Source organism: Microtus pennsylvanicus, chromosome 1 (genome assembly GCF_037038515.1).
Source record: "Microtus pennsylvanicus isolate mMicPen1 chromosome 1, mMicPen1.hap1, whole genome shotgun sequence".
Lineage (NCBI taxonomy): Eukaryota > Metazoa > Chordata > Mammalia > Rodentia > Cricetidae > Microtus > Microtus pennsylvanicus.
Genome location: NC_134579.1, coordinates 157,747,988 through 157,763,458, shown reverse-complemented (window position 1 = coordinate 157,763,458; position 15,471 = coordinate 157,747,988). Strand labels below are relative to the sequence as shown.

General features: G+C 36.4%; 1 protein-coding gene across 2 annotated transcripts in view; it reads left to right on the top strand.

Moving 5' to 3' along the window:
* Window positions 1-15,471, top strand: part of Ascc3 (activating signal cointegrator 1 complex subunit 3) — a 293,022-nt gene that overhangs the window by 208,464 nt on the left and 69,087 nt on the right. For both annotated transcript variants that reach the window (XM_075944106.1, XM_075944115.1), the window contains exons 35-36: window positions 5,185-5,296; window positions 5,457-5,591. In XM_075944106.1, coding sequence (XP_075800221.1) covers window positions 5,185-5,296; window positions 5,457-5,591 — 247 coding nt within the window. The remainder of the gene's footprint in view (window positions 1-5,184; window positions 5,297-5,456; window positions 5,592-15,471) is intronic.

Genomic DNA, 15,471 nt, shown 5'->3' with positions numbered 1-15,471 from the left:
CATTTTGTAAATCAAAGCAAACATTTATTGTAAGGTACATACAAAATTCAAATAGCAGTTTTCAAATATATGAAATTTGCTATTAAGGTTGGAAAGATGTACAAGAGAATAACAGACAGAAGTGGTGGAGTCCACCTGTCATCCCATCACTCAGGAGGCTGAGCCAGGAGTTTTGACATAAGCTTGGGACCATGTTGGCTTATATAGTAAGACTGTCTCAAAACAATATGAAGAGAGCAAGTACAAGACTAAAATAGATGCAAAATTAACAACATGCAAACCAAAACAGAAGGCAAAATAAGAATTAGGAGAAGAGTGCTTTCTCTTTTTTAATTGTTTTTATTGCACTATACATTTTCTTCACTCCCCTCCCTTCCTCCCCTCTCTTCTTCATGTGTACTCACTCGTAAGTAGCCTTTAGACATAAAGCAAAGAAAAACCAGTCTACAGTCCACAACCCCAGAGAACCTAGACAACAAAGAGGACCCTAGGAGAGACATAGCTGGATTATTTGATGATTTTGTTTTCAGTTTTATGAGGAATTTCACACTATTTGCTGTAATGATTGTACCAATTTATATTCCCACAAACAGTGTCCAAGCTATCCCTTTACTTCACATCTTCATATTGGCTTTGACTATATTTTCTTTATTATTGTCCCTTTTAAAATCATCTATCTTCAGTGCTTGCACAAACACATAGGAATTGAGAAAACAGGCAAATTTCTTTTAAAAATCTATAGTTTTCTCATATTAATAGCTGTATTGTGTGTAACATTAGTATTTTTTCTTAGTGCCTCCTTTCATCCAGTGGCATAAATTGAGATTTGAATTATCTTGGGTGGAAGGAATGTTCATATGCAAGCTTGTTTCTGTACATCACACACACACACACACACACACACACACACACGTGTGTGTGTATGTGTCTAGATTTATTTACTCATAGAAGAGAAATACTGTTTCCAAATGACAATCCATTATAAATAAATAAGAATGACCTGATTGTTCTAGCCCCCTCAGTTAATCATACCAACACTATAAAGTTAACACTACACCACACCAGCCACTCTTCCTGACTTGCTAGCTATGTAAGGATACATGCATATATAATACACATTCAATTGCACATGAGTATAGACAAGGCTTGTATGCTAATATATATGTGTACACATGCATATACTCCCTTGTTCAAATGTGTATAAACACATATATTGTTTTCATAAAATAGAAGCTATCCCAAATTGAGTTTGTGATTCAATTTGCATTGTCAGTTTCACTCTGCTTTTAAATATATCTAGGCAAAAATGAGGTCTTGTCAGCTGTCCCTGAGCGCTCTTCCATTATTTGTGTCATTATTACTGCTGCATAATCTGAACATAAAAAAACATGGTGCTGTAACAAATGACTTCCCAGCACTGACAGTTACAGCAGTGGCATTTCAGTACTGATGACAGTTTTCTCAGCAAGCTATCTGGCCAGGTTTACATAAAGCAAAAAGGAAATGGTTGCCACTGTTCACATTAAATGCAAACTGTTTGCTGTAACTTTGTCTCAGTTTCAGTTTACTATAAAACCTCTTTCATTCCGAGATGGTGAGATTTAATCTGGTTTCAAGTTGGAAAAATATATTCTGTGGGTTCCTGTGTGTAATTCTTCCTTCTACCTTAATAGGGACTTTAAAGGCTAATATTTTTTAAAGTTGTGTGGGGTTTTGATTGCTTAAATTTTATAGACTTTAAATTTTTATTTCAGGGCGAGGCTTGTTATGACTCTTTCCCAATGGACTGCTAATAGAAGTTCGCTTGTCTAGCCCATGTGCTAGATGCTGTCAGTATCAAACTGCCTTTGACTTTCACACTTCTCCAGGGACTAGTAATTGTTGTGTTCAAACAGCCTGTAATTGCGATCCCGCTGGCTTTCTCAGCACACTTCTGGCTATTAGAACCATTAAACAACTCAGCACCTGTTAACGGCATTGTAAATATTCAGCCCTGCTTGTGTGCAGGTTAAGTCCAATACAGAGAAACCTTACAGAGCGCAGTCGCATAAATTAGAGTTTCTGACAAGTCAATTATTGTGAAACTGCATTTCTCTGGGAAAGAAATGAAATAGCATGCTGACAAAAGGGAGGCTTTCTGTTTGTAGCGGAGGAAGATAATGACTTGATGATTCGACACAGTGAGCATGAAACTGCACTCTGCCCGTTAGCTGTAATTAAACAGTTGTGTAAGAATCGCTGTTTAAATAACCAGTAAATTATAAATCTTGTACAACATGAAAACAGACCTTTTTAGTTAGCTGCCACATGCTTTTTCAATGGAGTAAAGTGATTATTGAAAATAATTATATGTCCTTTTACTTAGATTAGAAACTGGGCGGTAACAGCTCACTGATTAAAAAGAAAAAAAAATATGTTGTGTACCCAATCAGACCTCTCAAAATGTTATGATTCCTAAAACATAATTGTTACATTTATATTATTTTATAATATATCATAATGATGAATCTAATTATGATAGAACATATACTCTAGACTATTTTAATGTTTTAAGTGATCTTGCCTTCAGACTGAATATTAAACCACAAAATGTGCTTCAGAAAAGTCAGTGAAGTGTCGTTCCTCACACTGAAATTGTGTTCTTCCAGTTGTGACAATGAGAACTCAATCACATTCAGAAAAAATTTAGGAATGTTTATCAGTAACAACTTTAAATATTTCCTTTTAGAATAAGTTGATTGGCTGGATTGTGAATAATTCTTTGTGAGATAATTGCATTCTCAGAGACAGCATTGTTTGATCCAAGTGTTTTCTCTTACCTATTGAGTTTAAATGATTACAAAGGGTTTCCCCCAACTGCGTTATTTCGAGGAAATTAATCTTTAAAAGCATTTAGAGGCAAAATTCACCACCAAAACAGAATTATAGTGAATAAAGTAAAATTAAATATAGTGGATGAAGCAAAATCTATGTGGAAAACATCTATGTTAAGGAAATTTATAGTTTATGGCCTTAAATAGTTTTACATCTAACACTTATTATATTATAAAATGGCAAGTTGGCATTCCACTTAAATATTTAAGATAATGATTATTAGTAGAAACAGTATCCATGGGCTTTTTTATTAATAACCTAATAAATTTATAGATAAAAGTGGAATGTTAATTTTTGTTTCGTGATAATATTGTTTTCTATAAATTTAGTTGCATTGAGGATATTTTCTTAGTTTAAGAAATTACTACACATGCATTTTCTTGCATGCATTATTTTTAATTTAGGATAACTTTATTAAACTGAATTGGTGCAGACAGTTGTTGATCATATGGAAATGTAAAGGCTTAGCAAGTCCAAAGAATGTCAAATACAGAGAGTCCTTACATAGCAGAAAATTTGAGATATCATATTTTGGGGATTTAAATTAGAGAGGAAACAGACTTTAATAAGTTAGAAATTTGTGTACTTGTAATACTTCAAATATCCAGAATTGTTATTACTTTATCCTTTATGTCTGTGGTGTTTTGCCTGCATTTATGCTTGTGAACCATGTGTTTGCATGGTATAGGTGGAGGCCAAAAGGGTGCACAGGATCTTCTGAAACTGGAGTTAAAGACAGTGTGCACCACCACCCTTTGGGTGCTGGGTATTAAACCAGGGTCCAGAATTGTTGTTTGCAGTTTAAAGCAGAAAGAGTGATCCTAACTAACTCAGGAAATAGTTCCTCACTTTTTCTAATGCTTCTTTTTCATTTCCACATAGGCCTGGAATGTGAATATGAGCATTTTGTTTAGATTAATGATACAGAGGTTCAGCACTTATTCTATACCTTCATTGAAAATGCAACATTGAAAAGAGGCTGTCTGTTTGAACAAAAGTAGTCTTTCCATGAACAAAAAGTAACTATAGCTTGCTTCTTGAAAGGTTATTTTGCTAAATAAAATCTAATCCTTTACTGGTTGTTCCTCAGTGAAGACTTGGATGAATGTACACATTTCAAATTCTAGTGTCTTGTGAGTTTTACCAGAGACACGTTGTGGTGCCCTACATCATTTGCACTACCTTCTTTCTATTTTAATTTTATCCTGGCATGATTTTAATTCCTCATTTAAATATTTTTAAATAAGTTTTAACTTCCAGTGAAGTTTGAAATGTCACTGTGAGGAGTCATCTTTGCGGTGTGTTTCTAGCCCTCTGTGATGGGGATTTTATATGGGCCTCTTTCATTTGAGGTTGGTAACAGGTTTTTCCAATGCTGTTGAAACGTTGAAGCTACCATGGTGGTATTTTAGTGAAAAGAGTTTGTAAGCCTTTAAGATTACTTTCAGTTCTCCTCTGGTCCTTTCTTGGACCGAGAAGAGAGGTAGGATATTATGTATGTTCTCCATGCTGACTGCTGTGGAATTTACCAGCAGGAATTTGGAAACTGCCGTTGTTGTTCAGGTCACCTTCACCTTCTGTGTTCCTTCCCAGGTACAGACTCCTTGTTCTGCATTTGCCTTTGTTGCAGTGGAGAGTGAATGGTCAGATAAATTAAATGCGCTTAGAGGTTTTATTTGGAAAATATTCAGAGCTGGGTGTTTGTGTTTGCTGTGTATCACAAATTACAGTGCTTTATTTTAGCTTGATGATTTCCTTTCCAGATGATAGAACACCATTTTTTGCATAAGCATCAGAAAAATTCTCAAATTTTCCTAGGGGCACTCATCTACTACTAAGATCAGTAGCTGTGATTTCTTTGTAAAATTGTTAAGGGTAAATTTTATAATAAAAGGTGTGTGTGTGTTTGTGTGTGTGTACATGTATGTGTGTATTATCATATGTGATTTCAGTCAAACATTGCATTTCACACTTTCTAAATTCAGTAGATAAGGTTACTTTAGAATAGATGGGTAAAATGAATTAATATCAAATGTAACATAAGAAAGTGTTTTTCATGTGATGTACCGTTTTATATGCCTACTTTACATATTTTAAATATGAAAAAGAAATATATTTTCTTTTTCATTGGTGTTGGCAAAGTTTAGTATTGGGCCGTTGACCTATAACAGGTTCACTCTGTTTGTTTTACTTTTTCATTCCATTTTATATTTACTGTAATTTCATGCTTTTAAAATTCTGAAAAGATCATAAAGTTGATGTGACAATTTTAGAAGACACATCTTGAAACTGACCTCACTTTTTTCCTAGCTACTACAGCTTGGATGATGTCAGCCACGACTCCACGAACAAGTTCCTGTCACATCTGATTGAGAAGTCTCTGGTTGAGTTGGAGCTTTCCCACTGCATTGAAGTTGGAGAGGTGGGACTCTGATCCAGCTTTTGACAGAGGGTGATGGGGTTTGTGCTATTAAAATTTGCAACAAATCTGTAATAGTAGTAACCACAGTGTGAACTATTACTCTCTTAGGAATGTGGACCTCCACTGTACACTTACCTTGTTCTACCTTTATTTGAAATAGGATAACCGCAGCATTGAGCCACTAGAATGTGGTCGAATTGCCTCCTATTACTATTTGAAGCACAAAACAGTCAAAATGTTCAAGGACCGTTTGAAACCTGAGTGCAGCGTTGAAGAACTGCTTTCAATTCTAAGTGTGAGTCTTACACTACTTTGACATATATTTCAATGCCGAGTGTGGTTTTTTACACTACTGTGGTTCATATATTTTACAACTTCTCTTATAATTTGGAAATTATATTGTTTCCAGGTCAGAAAATTTTTCCTGAGAGTGTACAGGAGTGTCTTCTTTCTTTCAAACAAGGGTTCTTTCCATTTTCATATGTAGGATTACCTTGCAACAGATGTGATGATATGACCTGTCCTGAGCAGGATCCTCCTGAGTAGGATAGGTGCTGTTGGTATGTGAGCCCGAATTAGTGGTCTACTTTACTCCCCAAAGCAAACCTGATGACTCAGTGTCCCCTCTGACATTGAAAACTTGCTGTTCGTTTATTTGGGTGGCTCTGTTGAGTACTCTATGATGTTACTAAATAGCCTTTTCTTAAGGATCCATATGATTAAATTTTATTTTAAATCAACACCATGAAAGCTTTTAAATGCCACTTCCATCTCCCATCTATCTCCTTCTAAAAAAGGGAACAAGATGTATCATATGGTAAATCTACTATACTCTTTCTTCTCTTTCCCAAAAAAAAAAAACTAAAACCTAAGTTTAATACTGAAGTTTAAGGCGTACTCTGCACAAGGGGTGAGGGTCTTACTTTGCCTGCACATTTAAGAACTATAAGCTGGCTGGCAAAAGCTCCATGGATCTACCTGTCTCTACTTCCAAGTGACAGGTGTATGTCACAATGTCTGGCTCTTTATGCGGATGGGAGGGATCTAAATGAAGTTCTTGGTGTTTATATAGCAGGCATTTTGCCTACTGGTTCATATCCCTCGCCCACTATAGTATTTTCTTAAATTTAATTTGTCAGTAATGAAATTGTCTCATTTCTGGAGCTAGAGAGATGGCTCAGCAGTTAAGAACACTTGCTGCCCTTCCAGAGAACCCAAGTTTGATTCCTAACATATATGTCAAGCAGCTCATAACTTCATGTAACTCAAAATGCAGGAGATCCAACACCTGCTTCTATCCTCTAGGGACCCTCACACCCAGGACACGCAGGCATGCATGCGCACATTCACTGACCCACACACATAACTCTGTGCAGACTGAACAGGTTATATTTCTTTCTTTAGAAGTGTGTGTGTGTGTGTGTGTGTGTGTGTGTGTGTGTGTGTGATAGCAGTTAAAGAAATAGAGGCCATCAATTTGAGAGACAGCAAAGGAGGTATGCATAGGAATGGTTGGAGGTAGGAAACGGAAGGGGGAAATAATGAAAGTATATTTTAATGTAAAAACATGAAAAATATTTAAAAGATGAGGAATTTTTTAGAAATAAATCTTTTTTATACAAAGAAGAATTTCTCATGTTTTAAGCTACACATATTTGACCTTTTTGTTTTGTGTTAATCATAATACAGAAATTATGTTCATTGAAATATCCTCTTTTCTGACAAATGTCACAGTATCATTGTTACTGGCAGAAAAAAAAATGTTTTAGAAGACGACTATGGAAGATAAAAGTATATCAAAACATTGATTCACCAAAAGCTTTAAAAACATGAGCCTGTCACTTCCCTTCAGTTATTATCAAGGAGATTTCTTAATTGCTTACACCTTTTCTCCTGTGGGAGAAGATAATTATATAGACTTTTACACTAAGTCATGTATGTGACTTAAAAATAAACTGGAATTCATAGCATCTATACAAATTGCTTTCTACTTTTCTGAGGAAATAGAATTTCTTTTGGAATAGGAATGTAGTGACTTTATTGACTTTGTAGTATTTACCAGAAAAGAATTTTTCTTTCAAAAGTAAAAGAAAATATTTAATCAGGTCACCTTATCATATCCTTTTTAATTAATATTTTTGGAACTGAACCTTCCACTTTACAGTACTTCATATTAGAAGATTGGCATGACTGATTTAAAAAAATTGGTCTGTTAGTTCCATTTATATCTAGCTACTAATTCCTATTCTCTGTGTCCTTTTCCTCTATCCTCAGGATGTTTGGGATGAGCTCAGTAGTTTTCACAATGGTGATTCTGTTATCACCTTTCACCAAAGTATAGAGGCAACAGGAAGTTTCTCAATTTGCAGGTGACACTAAATTCTTCTACATAATAAAAATTAATAAGTAAGGAACTTAGCAGAGATTGCATTAAAAAAATAGGTATATCAAAAATAGTTTATTCATTACATCAATGGTTCTCAATCTGGATATTACAACCCCTCTGGGGGGTCACAAAGCAGTTATATCCTGCATACCATTATGAGTCATAACAATATCTAAATTGCAGTTCTAAAGTAGACATGAAATAATTTTATGGTTGGTGTCACCGCAGCATGAGGAACTGAATTAAGGAGTTGAACCATTAGGATGGTTGAGAACCACTGCTCTAAATGTTATTCTCTGTTCTTCATGGTCACCTTTTAACCATATATTTTATGTTGATTCTTCTTGCTAATTGTGTGAGAGGCACTTGAGATCAAGATATGAAATCATAGGCATTATCAGTGGATGTTGTAATTGACGGATACGCTGTGATCTGTGGCAGAGTGACACTTAGATACTGCTAAAACCAGTCAGAGCTCTGCTTGTTTTCAGAAGAAAAATTTTCAAGACAAAACAAAATGCATATTCTGTCCTCCTTGTTAATCTCCTGGGGATATTTGATGTGTACAGTTCTGTTGACCTCAAGTTTGGAGGACATTGTAGAGAATACTGAATGGCCCAGACTGAGTGGCTAAAGCCTAGCAAGGTGGACTTTGGATCACTGTATGTGTTGTCTGAACAGAAGCAACTTTTACTCTTGTGACATGTTCATAATTGGGAACTGATTCTATCAGATCTTAGAAGTGCAATTTTGAATCATCACTTGTAGACCAAAGACATAAACTTTTTCAAAAGAGTCAGAATAAGTACACTGCCAATGAACTATTTTTAGAAGATGGAAGTGTGTGTGTGTGTGACCAGGATTGTTTCTCTTTAGGTCAGGAAAGCGGGGCTGCATTAGGAGCAGACTTACCTGGTACATGCATGTCTTTTCTGTCTGTTTGCCCTGTAGATGCTTTAGGGAGATTTTTAACCTTCAGAATATTCTGGAGGTTTTTCCTTTGGGTGTTACAGCCTACTATATTTGCAGTATTAATTTCTGCTGATTATTTCATCATTCTGTATTGTACTGAAACTGTTCTCACTAATCTTATTCCACAGTAGGAACACGCAAATAAAAAATTACTTTTAACTATCTACTATATGCTTTGCACTTTATGTATATTACTTACAAGCCTCAACAACTTCCTATGGTATAATCATATAAATAATAAAAACCAATTTTAGTAATAATGAGCTGCTTCATAACCCATAGGAAGTAGTTCTTTAGGTCTCCCCAATACCTAACCTCTCCTAGACACATTTTATCTTATCTTGTAGGTCAGTTCTAGCTTAAAAAAAATAAACATTAAGTTTTAACATCATATAATTTTAAAAATAAATTAGAGTTAGTTTTAAAATTATTTGTGATCTTGTAACCTAGATTATAAGTATTGAATATAAATGTTAATCACTGGCAAAAATAATCATTTTAGTATTCCTTGTTGGAAATGTATATTTAAAGTTTTAAACCATCTGATGCTATTTTGAAAAGATCGGGTATTTTATAAGAACACTTGCCAAGCCTTTTTCCACACCATGAATTAATAAGCTTCATAATTAAGGCAGCTGCTTCACACCTCTATTGTTAACCAGTGACATTACATCTGTCCTGCTCCATTGATGCCCTCCTCCTACTTATTGAAGCATTTAGCAGTTTTGGCAACAGGGATTACAAAGCTTGTAGTTAGTAGTCTAATTAGGAATAAGTGAAACTCCTGAGGGAAAAGTACATTTCAAAAGTAATTTGAAGAATCTCTTAATGATGCTGGCACAACTCCAGAGCAGAAAGTGTCCATCGTCATAGCACAGCAGGGTCAGGGTTGATGTGTTTCAGAGGTGTTTAGAAAGCAGCTATTTTAAAACAGCAATGGAAGTGAAAACTTTCAAAGCTGGAGAATCTATTCCAACATCGTTTTAACTGTGTGTTTCCTTAGGGTATTAATAGCTGAAAGAAATCGAAAATATAGTCTTAATGTACCTTATGCCTCTCGAATTTTCAGACCTTTTTTAAGTGTAAGAATTATTTGTCTGTTGTTCTTGTAACTGGGCAGAAACATGAAGTTATTCTTGTTTACATAAAGCATGGGATTATATGCATATATGTCAGATACTTTACAAATTATTAATCTCTTATTTCCCAGCAAAGATTCGAATAAAAGAACAAACTTCATACATGAAAATACAGCAATTTCAAATTTTTTAAAGTTTCAGATGTATATAAATTTATAATCAATAAATTTTCAGCTTTGGCAGTACTTCTTTGCCAAGCTGATTTATCTATCATAATAGTCAGTATATAACTATTTAAGTAATTGAGTATCTTAATGCTTATATCTTGTCATTTTGTAGTATACTACAAATCTTGTGCTATCAAATTACAAAAACATCTTTCTCCAACTTACAAGGTGGTTAAAAAAATAAGTGATAATTTTTAAAGAAAGTTAAAATAACCAGGCCTATTATAAATAGTACTTTAGGGAGGAGACTTAGCTTGTAAAATGAAAGAGTTCATTAAAGAAAAAAAATGAAAGGAAGGTTAACTAACAGTGGACACCACAACCTCAGTGGCCTTCCATTTCCACCTAACCTCATGGCAGTCACAAGGTCCCATCTGCTGCTCGGTATCCCATGTGGGGAATCCTGATGTGATACATTCCAAGGTTTGTGAGGAGAGTATCCCTATACCTCAGCCTGGGGGCTGCCTGGCATCTTTGGAAGAGGCACAGATGGCAAATGTCTTTTTTAAAGTATCTTTTTATTCTCTTCATCCTTTACCCTTGAGACTGTCTTTCTTTATTCTCCATTATTTCTTAGCTTCTCCCAGAATTGTAGATTTATAAGCTTTCTTCAACCAAGTGAAAAGAACTATTTTACTGGTAAAAGATGTCAATCTGAAATAAGTTTGTTACTGTTTAGGAGACCAAAGTTCTTAACCTATTAGGTTCTGAATATACGATGTATGTGATAATACCTAGAATTAGTTTTGTGGTCAGTTTTTGTTCATTTCTGTTTTCTCATTACTTTTGGTTTCCTAAATGAGTACACAAAATATAACTATCAATTACTAGTATTCTAAAACTTGGTGGATTTTTTTATTAAGGCATGAGTTACAATACTAAATTATTAATAAGCTTAATCTTTCTTTCATAAACAACTCAACTTTATTATTTAAAAATTTAAATACCCTCCCTTGTCTAACATGATACAGTATGGAAAAATCATAAAAATTTCTAAGTTCTGCACTGTAGTAAGAGCAGCGGGCTGCTTCCCGCCACCCAACTAGCTTTACCCGAAATAATTACACAGAAACTGTATTCTTTTAACGAATGGGCCAAACAGTATTTAAAAGAATACAGTTTCCATGTAATTATTTCAGGTGTAAAGCTAGCCAGTTGGCGGGACACAGCCCCGCCGCTCCTACTACACTGCACAATTCCAAGAGTCAAGACAATGTTAGATTCATGTCTCCCAAGCAACTTAAGAAATGTCATGTCTGCTTTCTCTTTGATGTTTTGTACTGTTTTTTTTCTGTTTCTTCATATTGTTTTACCATCTTATCTAAATTTGCAAAGCATGTAAAAAGCATTTGCTCATAACTTTCTTAGCCTAAACTGTCAATAGAAATATTTTATTATTGCTTGTTCAAAATCTGTAAGTGTTCTTGTCCAGTACTGACCCTAAATACAGCTGAATAGACCCAAAGAAATAGAAGACACATCCCTGTATTTTAAAGGAATTTTTGCTAGAACAAACAAACTTAGGGCCATAATGGTAGAAGCTTGTGTTTGTGTCTGGCGTTGCTACTCAATACTGCTTTAAATGTCCATGGGAAATGTTCAGTCCAGATCAAAACATTCAGAGCAAAAACTTGATGGCATTGTCGTCTCTGAATATCAGAGTTCCCAGCCTGGCAGAATTGGATCACATGCACATAGGGTCATCAGGGCACATTTGCTGAGGGTGCTTCTACTTAGTGCAGGGATTATGAAGGCCTTGAAAAGACAAGGGAAGTTTGCAAATTTTTTTCCAAGGAACCCTATCATGAATTATTTGACAGAATATGCAATTAATAATTTTGGTTTTTAAAAACAAGTTTGTGAGATATAATCCACCTTATCATGCCACCAATCATTTGAATTATATAGTCAGAATCAGTCAGTCATCTCCACAGTTTTACGACTGCTTATTGCCCAAGAAAGAAACTGCATTGCAGTCATTCCCCATCTCTGTGCTTTCATTGTTTCCCTACCGCTTCACAAGCAGTGTGCCTTCTGCCTTTGTCTGATGTGTGCTCTCTAGCTATAGTTATATATCCCCTGCCCTCCTACATAGACCTCTGGTCACTTATGCCCTAGCAACCACTACTGCATTCCTTTCCTTTTATGAGGTCAGCTTTTATGGGTTCCATACATGAATGAGATTTCATTCATTCTTTCTCTGCATCTTTTTGTGTTCATCTTTCTGTGCATGGCTTGTTTCACTTAAAATAATGTTCCCTAAGTTTAGCCATATTGTCACAATGGACAGAATTTATTTTCAAACCTGAATCACATTGATATTTGTGTGCTATATTTTCCTTATCAATTTGTCATTTGATCAGTAAGATAGCTAAGTTTATCATGTTTGTGAATGAGCTTCGGTAACATGGAAAAGCATATATCACTTTTCTGTATTGATTTCATTTTCTCTGGTTATATATGTACAAGTGGGGTTGCCGAATTATTTAGTAGTTCTGATTTTGTGAGAAGCGTCTACACAGTTCCACATAATAGTTGTTCTAGTTCAGATTTCCACCCAGAATGTATAAGAACTCTCATTTCTGCACACTGCTGCCAATTTTTTTTCTTCTTTTTAACAGTAGCCACTAATATCTTGTGGTGGTCGGGGCGGAAGGCACTCATCACTTTGATTTGCATACAACTGATTTTTAATCATGCTGACTATTTTTACATGCTCATTGATCATTTGTATGCCTTCTGGAAATTATCTGTTCAGGGCTTTGCCTGATTTTGTTTCATTTTTTAAGACCTTGAGCAGTCCATGCATGTATATAATATATTTTGATCATATCTTACCCCTCCATGACTTCCCTCCTAAACCTCAATACTACCCCCTAGTTCTCTCAACTCCATGTAATTATTATTTTTAGTAAACCACCAAGTACAAAGTCCATGCTTTGCAACTACTGAGGAGTATGTATGAAATCATCCACTGGAAAGTGGTTAACCTATGAGAGCCACACCCTTCCCTATCCCCTGTCAGCTGCCACTAGCTCCTCTGGGGTCTTAGGAGCCCTCCCTTATCTATGCTAAGATTTTGACTGCCTTGACTAGCTTATTCAGGTTGCCTTCTTGAGCACAACAGCCTTGTCATGTACTGAAGACACCATTTCACAACAGTTGTCCCCAAACCCTGAGTCTTTTCATCTTCATGCACCCTCTTCTGTGTTGTTCCCTGGTCCCCAAGGTAGATAGTAAGGCATAAATGTCCTTTTGGGGTTGAGCTTTCTACAGATATTTCTCTGTTTTTTGGCAAGTCATGAATCTGTATATGACCTGATGCTGCAAGAGAGTTTCTCTGAAGAAGACTGAGAACTGATATAGTCCACCATTGTGGTTATTAGTATTTAGAAGGCAGTCTGATACTGATTTAGCAAAATAATAGTGCATTCTCTCCTCTGGCCTCTTAGTTTCTTAAGCAACAAGTTTTTGATCAGATTTATAGTACCAGGCATTTGTTTTCTCCTGTGGAGAGGACTTAAGTCCAGTCAGATCGATGGCTACTTCTGTAACAATCATGCCCCTGCTCTATCCAGGGACTTGTCTTTTCAGGCTGATTATTATGGTAACTTACAGGATTTACAGCTCCTTAAGACTGTTGGTGACTTTTCTTCCCCAGCTGCATGACACTTCCTGGTTCTATGAAAGCTACCCAGCAGGGAGTGAGGCAAAGAGTGCCTTATCTTTAGCAGCGGGGTTTTACTGTCAGAGTCAGATTATGGTAGGCAACAGAAGCAATAGCAATAGCTCTTATTGTACACGAGTCTCTGGAACTCCTCCCCAGTCATCAACTTGGAGACATTCTACACTTGTCTTTTATTCATTGTTGATAGAACCAATCTTTTTCTAGCTGTTCTGATGTTTATGTTCCTTTTTCTACTGCAGCTTGGAAGTACTTTCTCTTATTCTGTATGCTGTGTCAGTATTCTGGTTTTTTATCGTGATTATTTTTATTTGGACTTTGTTTAATTTCTGTTTTTCCTTTTTGTTCTTTCTGTGTCTAAACTTCTTGGTTTAATATGATCCTATTTTGCATTCATGTTTTAACTAATTTTATATTTTGAGCTTTATGTTTAAGTTTCTAATGCATTTCAATTTGTGCATGGTGTGAGAAAAGTGGACATATTTTTCCCCAAAAAGAGACAATGTTTGGGGATTTTTTTTCATTTTTTAATTCTTTTTTATTTATTTTTTCTCCTTTGAGATTTCTTTTTGTTCTATTTATTTATTTATTTATTAAAGATTTCTGTTTCTTCCCTGCCACCGCCTTCCATTTCCTTCCCCCTCCCCCAATCAAGTTCCCCTCCCTCATCAGCCCTATGAGCAATCAGGGTTCCCTGCCCTGTGGGAAGTCCAAGGACCACCCACCTCCATCCAGGTCTAGTAAGGTGAGCATCCAAACTGCCTAGGCTTCCACAACGCCAGTACATGCAGTAGGATCAAAAACCCATTGCCATTGTTCTTGAGTTCTCAGTAGTCCTCATTGTCCACTATGTTCAACGAGTCCAGTTTTATCCCATGCATTTTCAGACCCAGGCCAGCTGGCCTTGGTGAGTTCCCGATAGAACATCCCCATTGTCTCAGTGTGTGGGTGTTTATTTTTTATTTTTTAAAACAATACCAATCCCAGTCATCCACACACACACTGCGTTCCCCACACCTTCTCCCCACTGCAGCCCCCCCATCCATTCCTCAGATAGTGTAAGACCTCTCCCATGGGGAGTTAAAAAAGTCTGTCACATGGGGCAGTACCAAGGGCCCTCCCTATACTGAAGCTGAGCAAGGTGTCAGAGTTCTTTGGGGTCACCAATAGGTGCCAGTAGGGTCTGTGCTTCAGGGGTTCCCTCTTCTGGGCCTGTGGCTTAGGTGGTCACTCTTCCTCTAGGTTTAGTTGGGGCTTTGTCATTCCTCCAGGTGCAGGTGGGGTCAGAGCTCCAGTGGGGAATGGTTGGGGCCTTGTGCCAGGTCTCTGGGGCTTCTGTGCCTGGAGGTGGGGTTATTTGTTTTTTTATCACCTGTTCTTGGTACATTTTTTATTCCATTGTGGTGAGGGACAATCCTGTATTCTGTAAATTATGTTTTAAATAAATGCTGATTGGCCAGTAGCCAGGCAGGAAGTATAGGTGGGACAACCAGATAGGAAGTAGAGGCAGGTCAATGAGAACAGGAGAATTCTGGGAAGGAGGAAGACCATTCCTCCCCAGTCCTGTCCAAACATGGAAGAAGGAAGATGTGACCTACCCTGCTGAAAAAGGTACCAAGCCATGTAGCTAACATAGGTTAAAAAAAATGAGCTAATATAAGTTATAAGAGCTAATACGAAGCCTGAGCTAATAGGCCAATCAGTTTATAACTTAGAGAGACGTCTGTATGGTTTCCTTGGGGGCTTACTGGCTGTGGGACAGAAACCCCAACAAGCAGGCCCTCATGTTACAGGATTGCCTTTGGGGGGGGGGGGGGCTCTAGGCT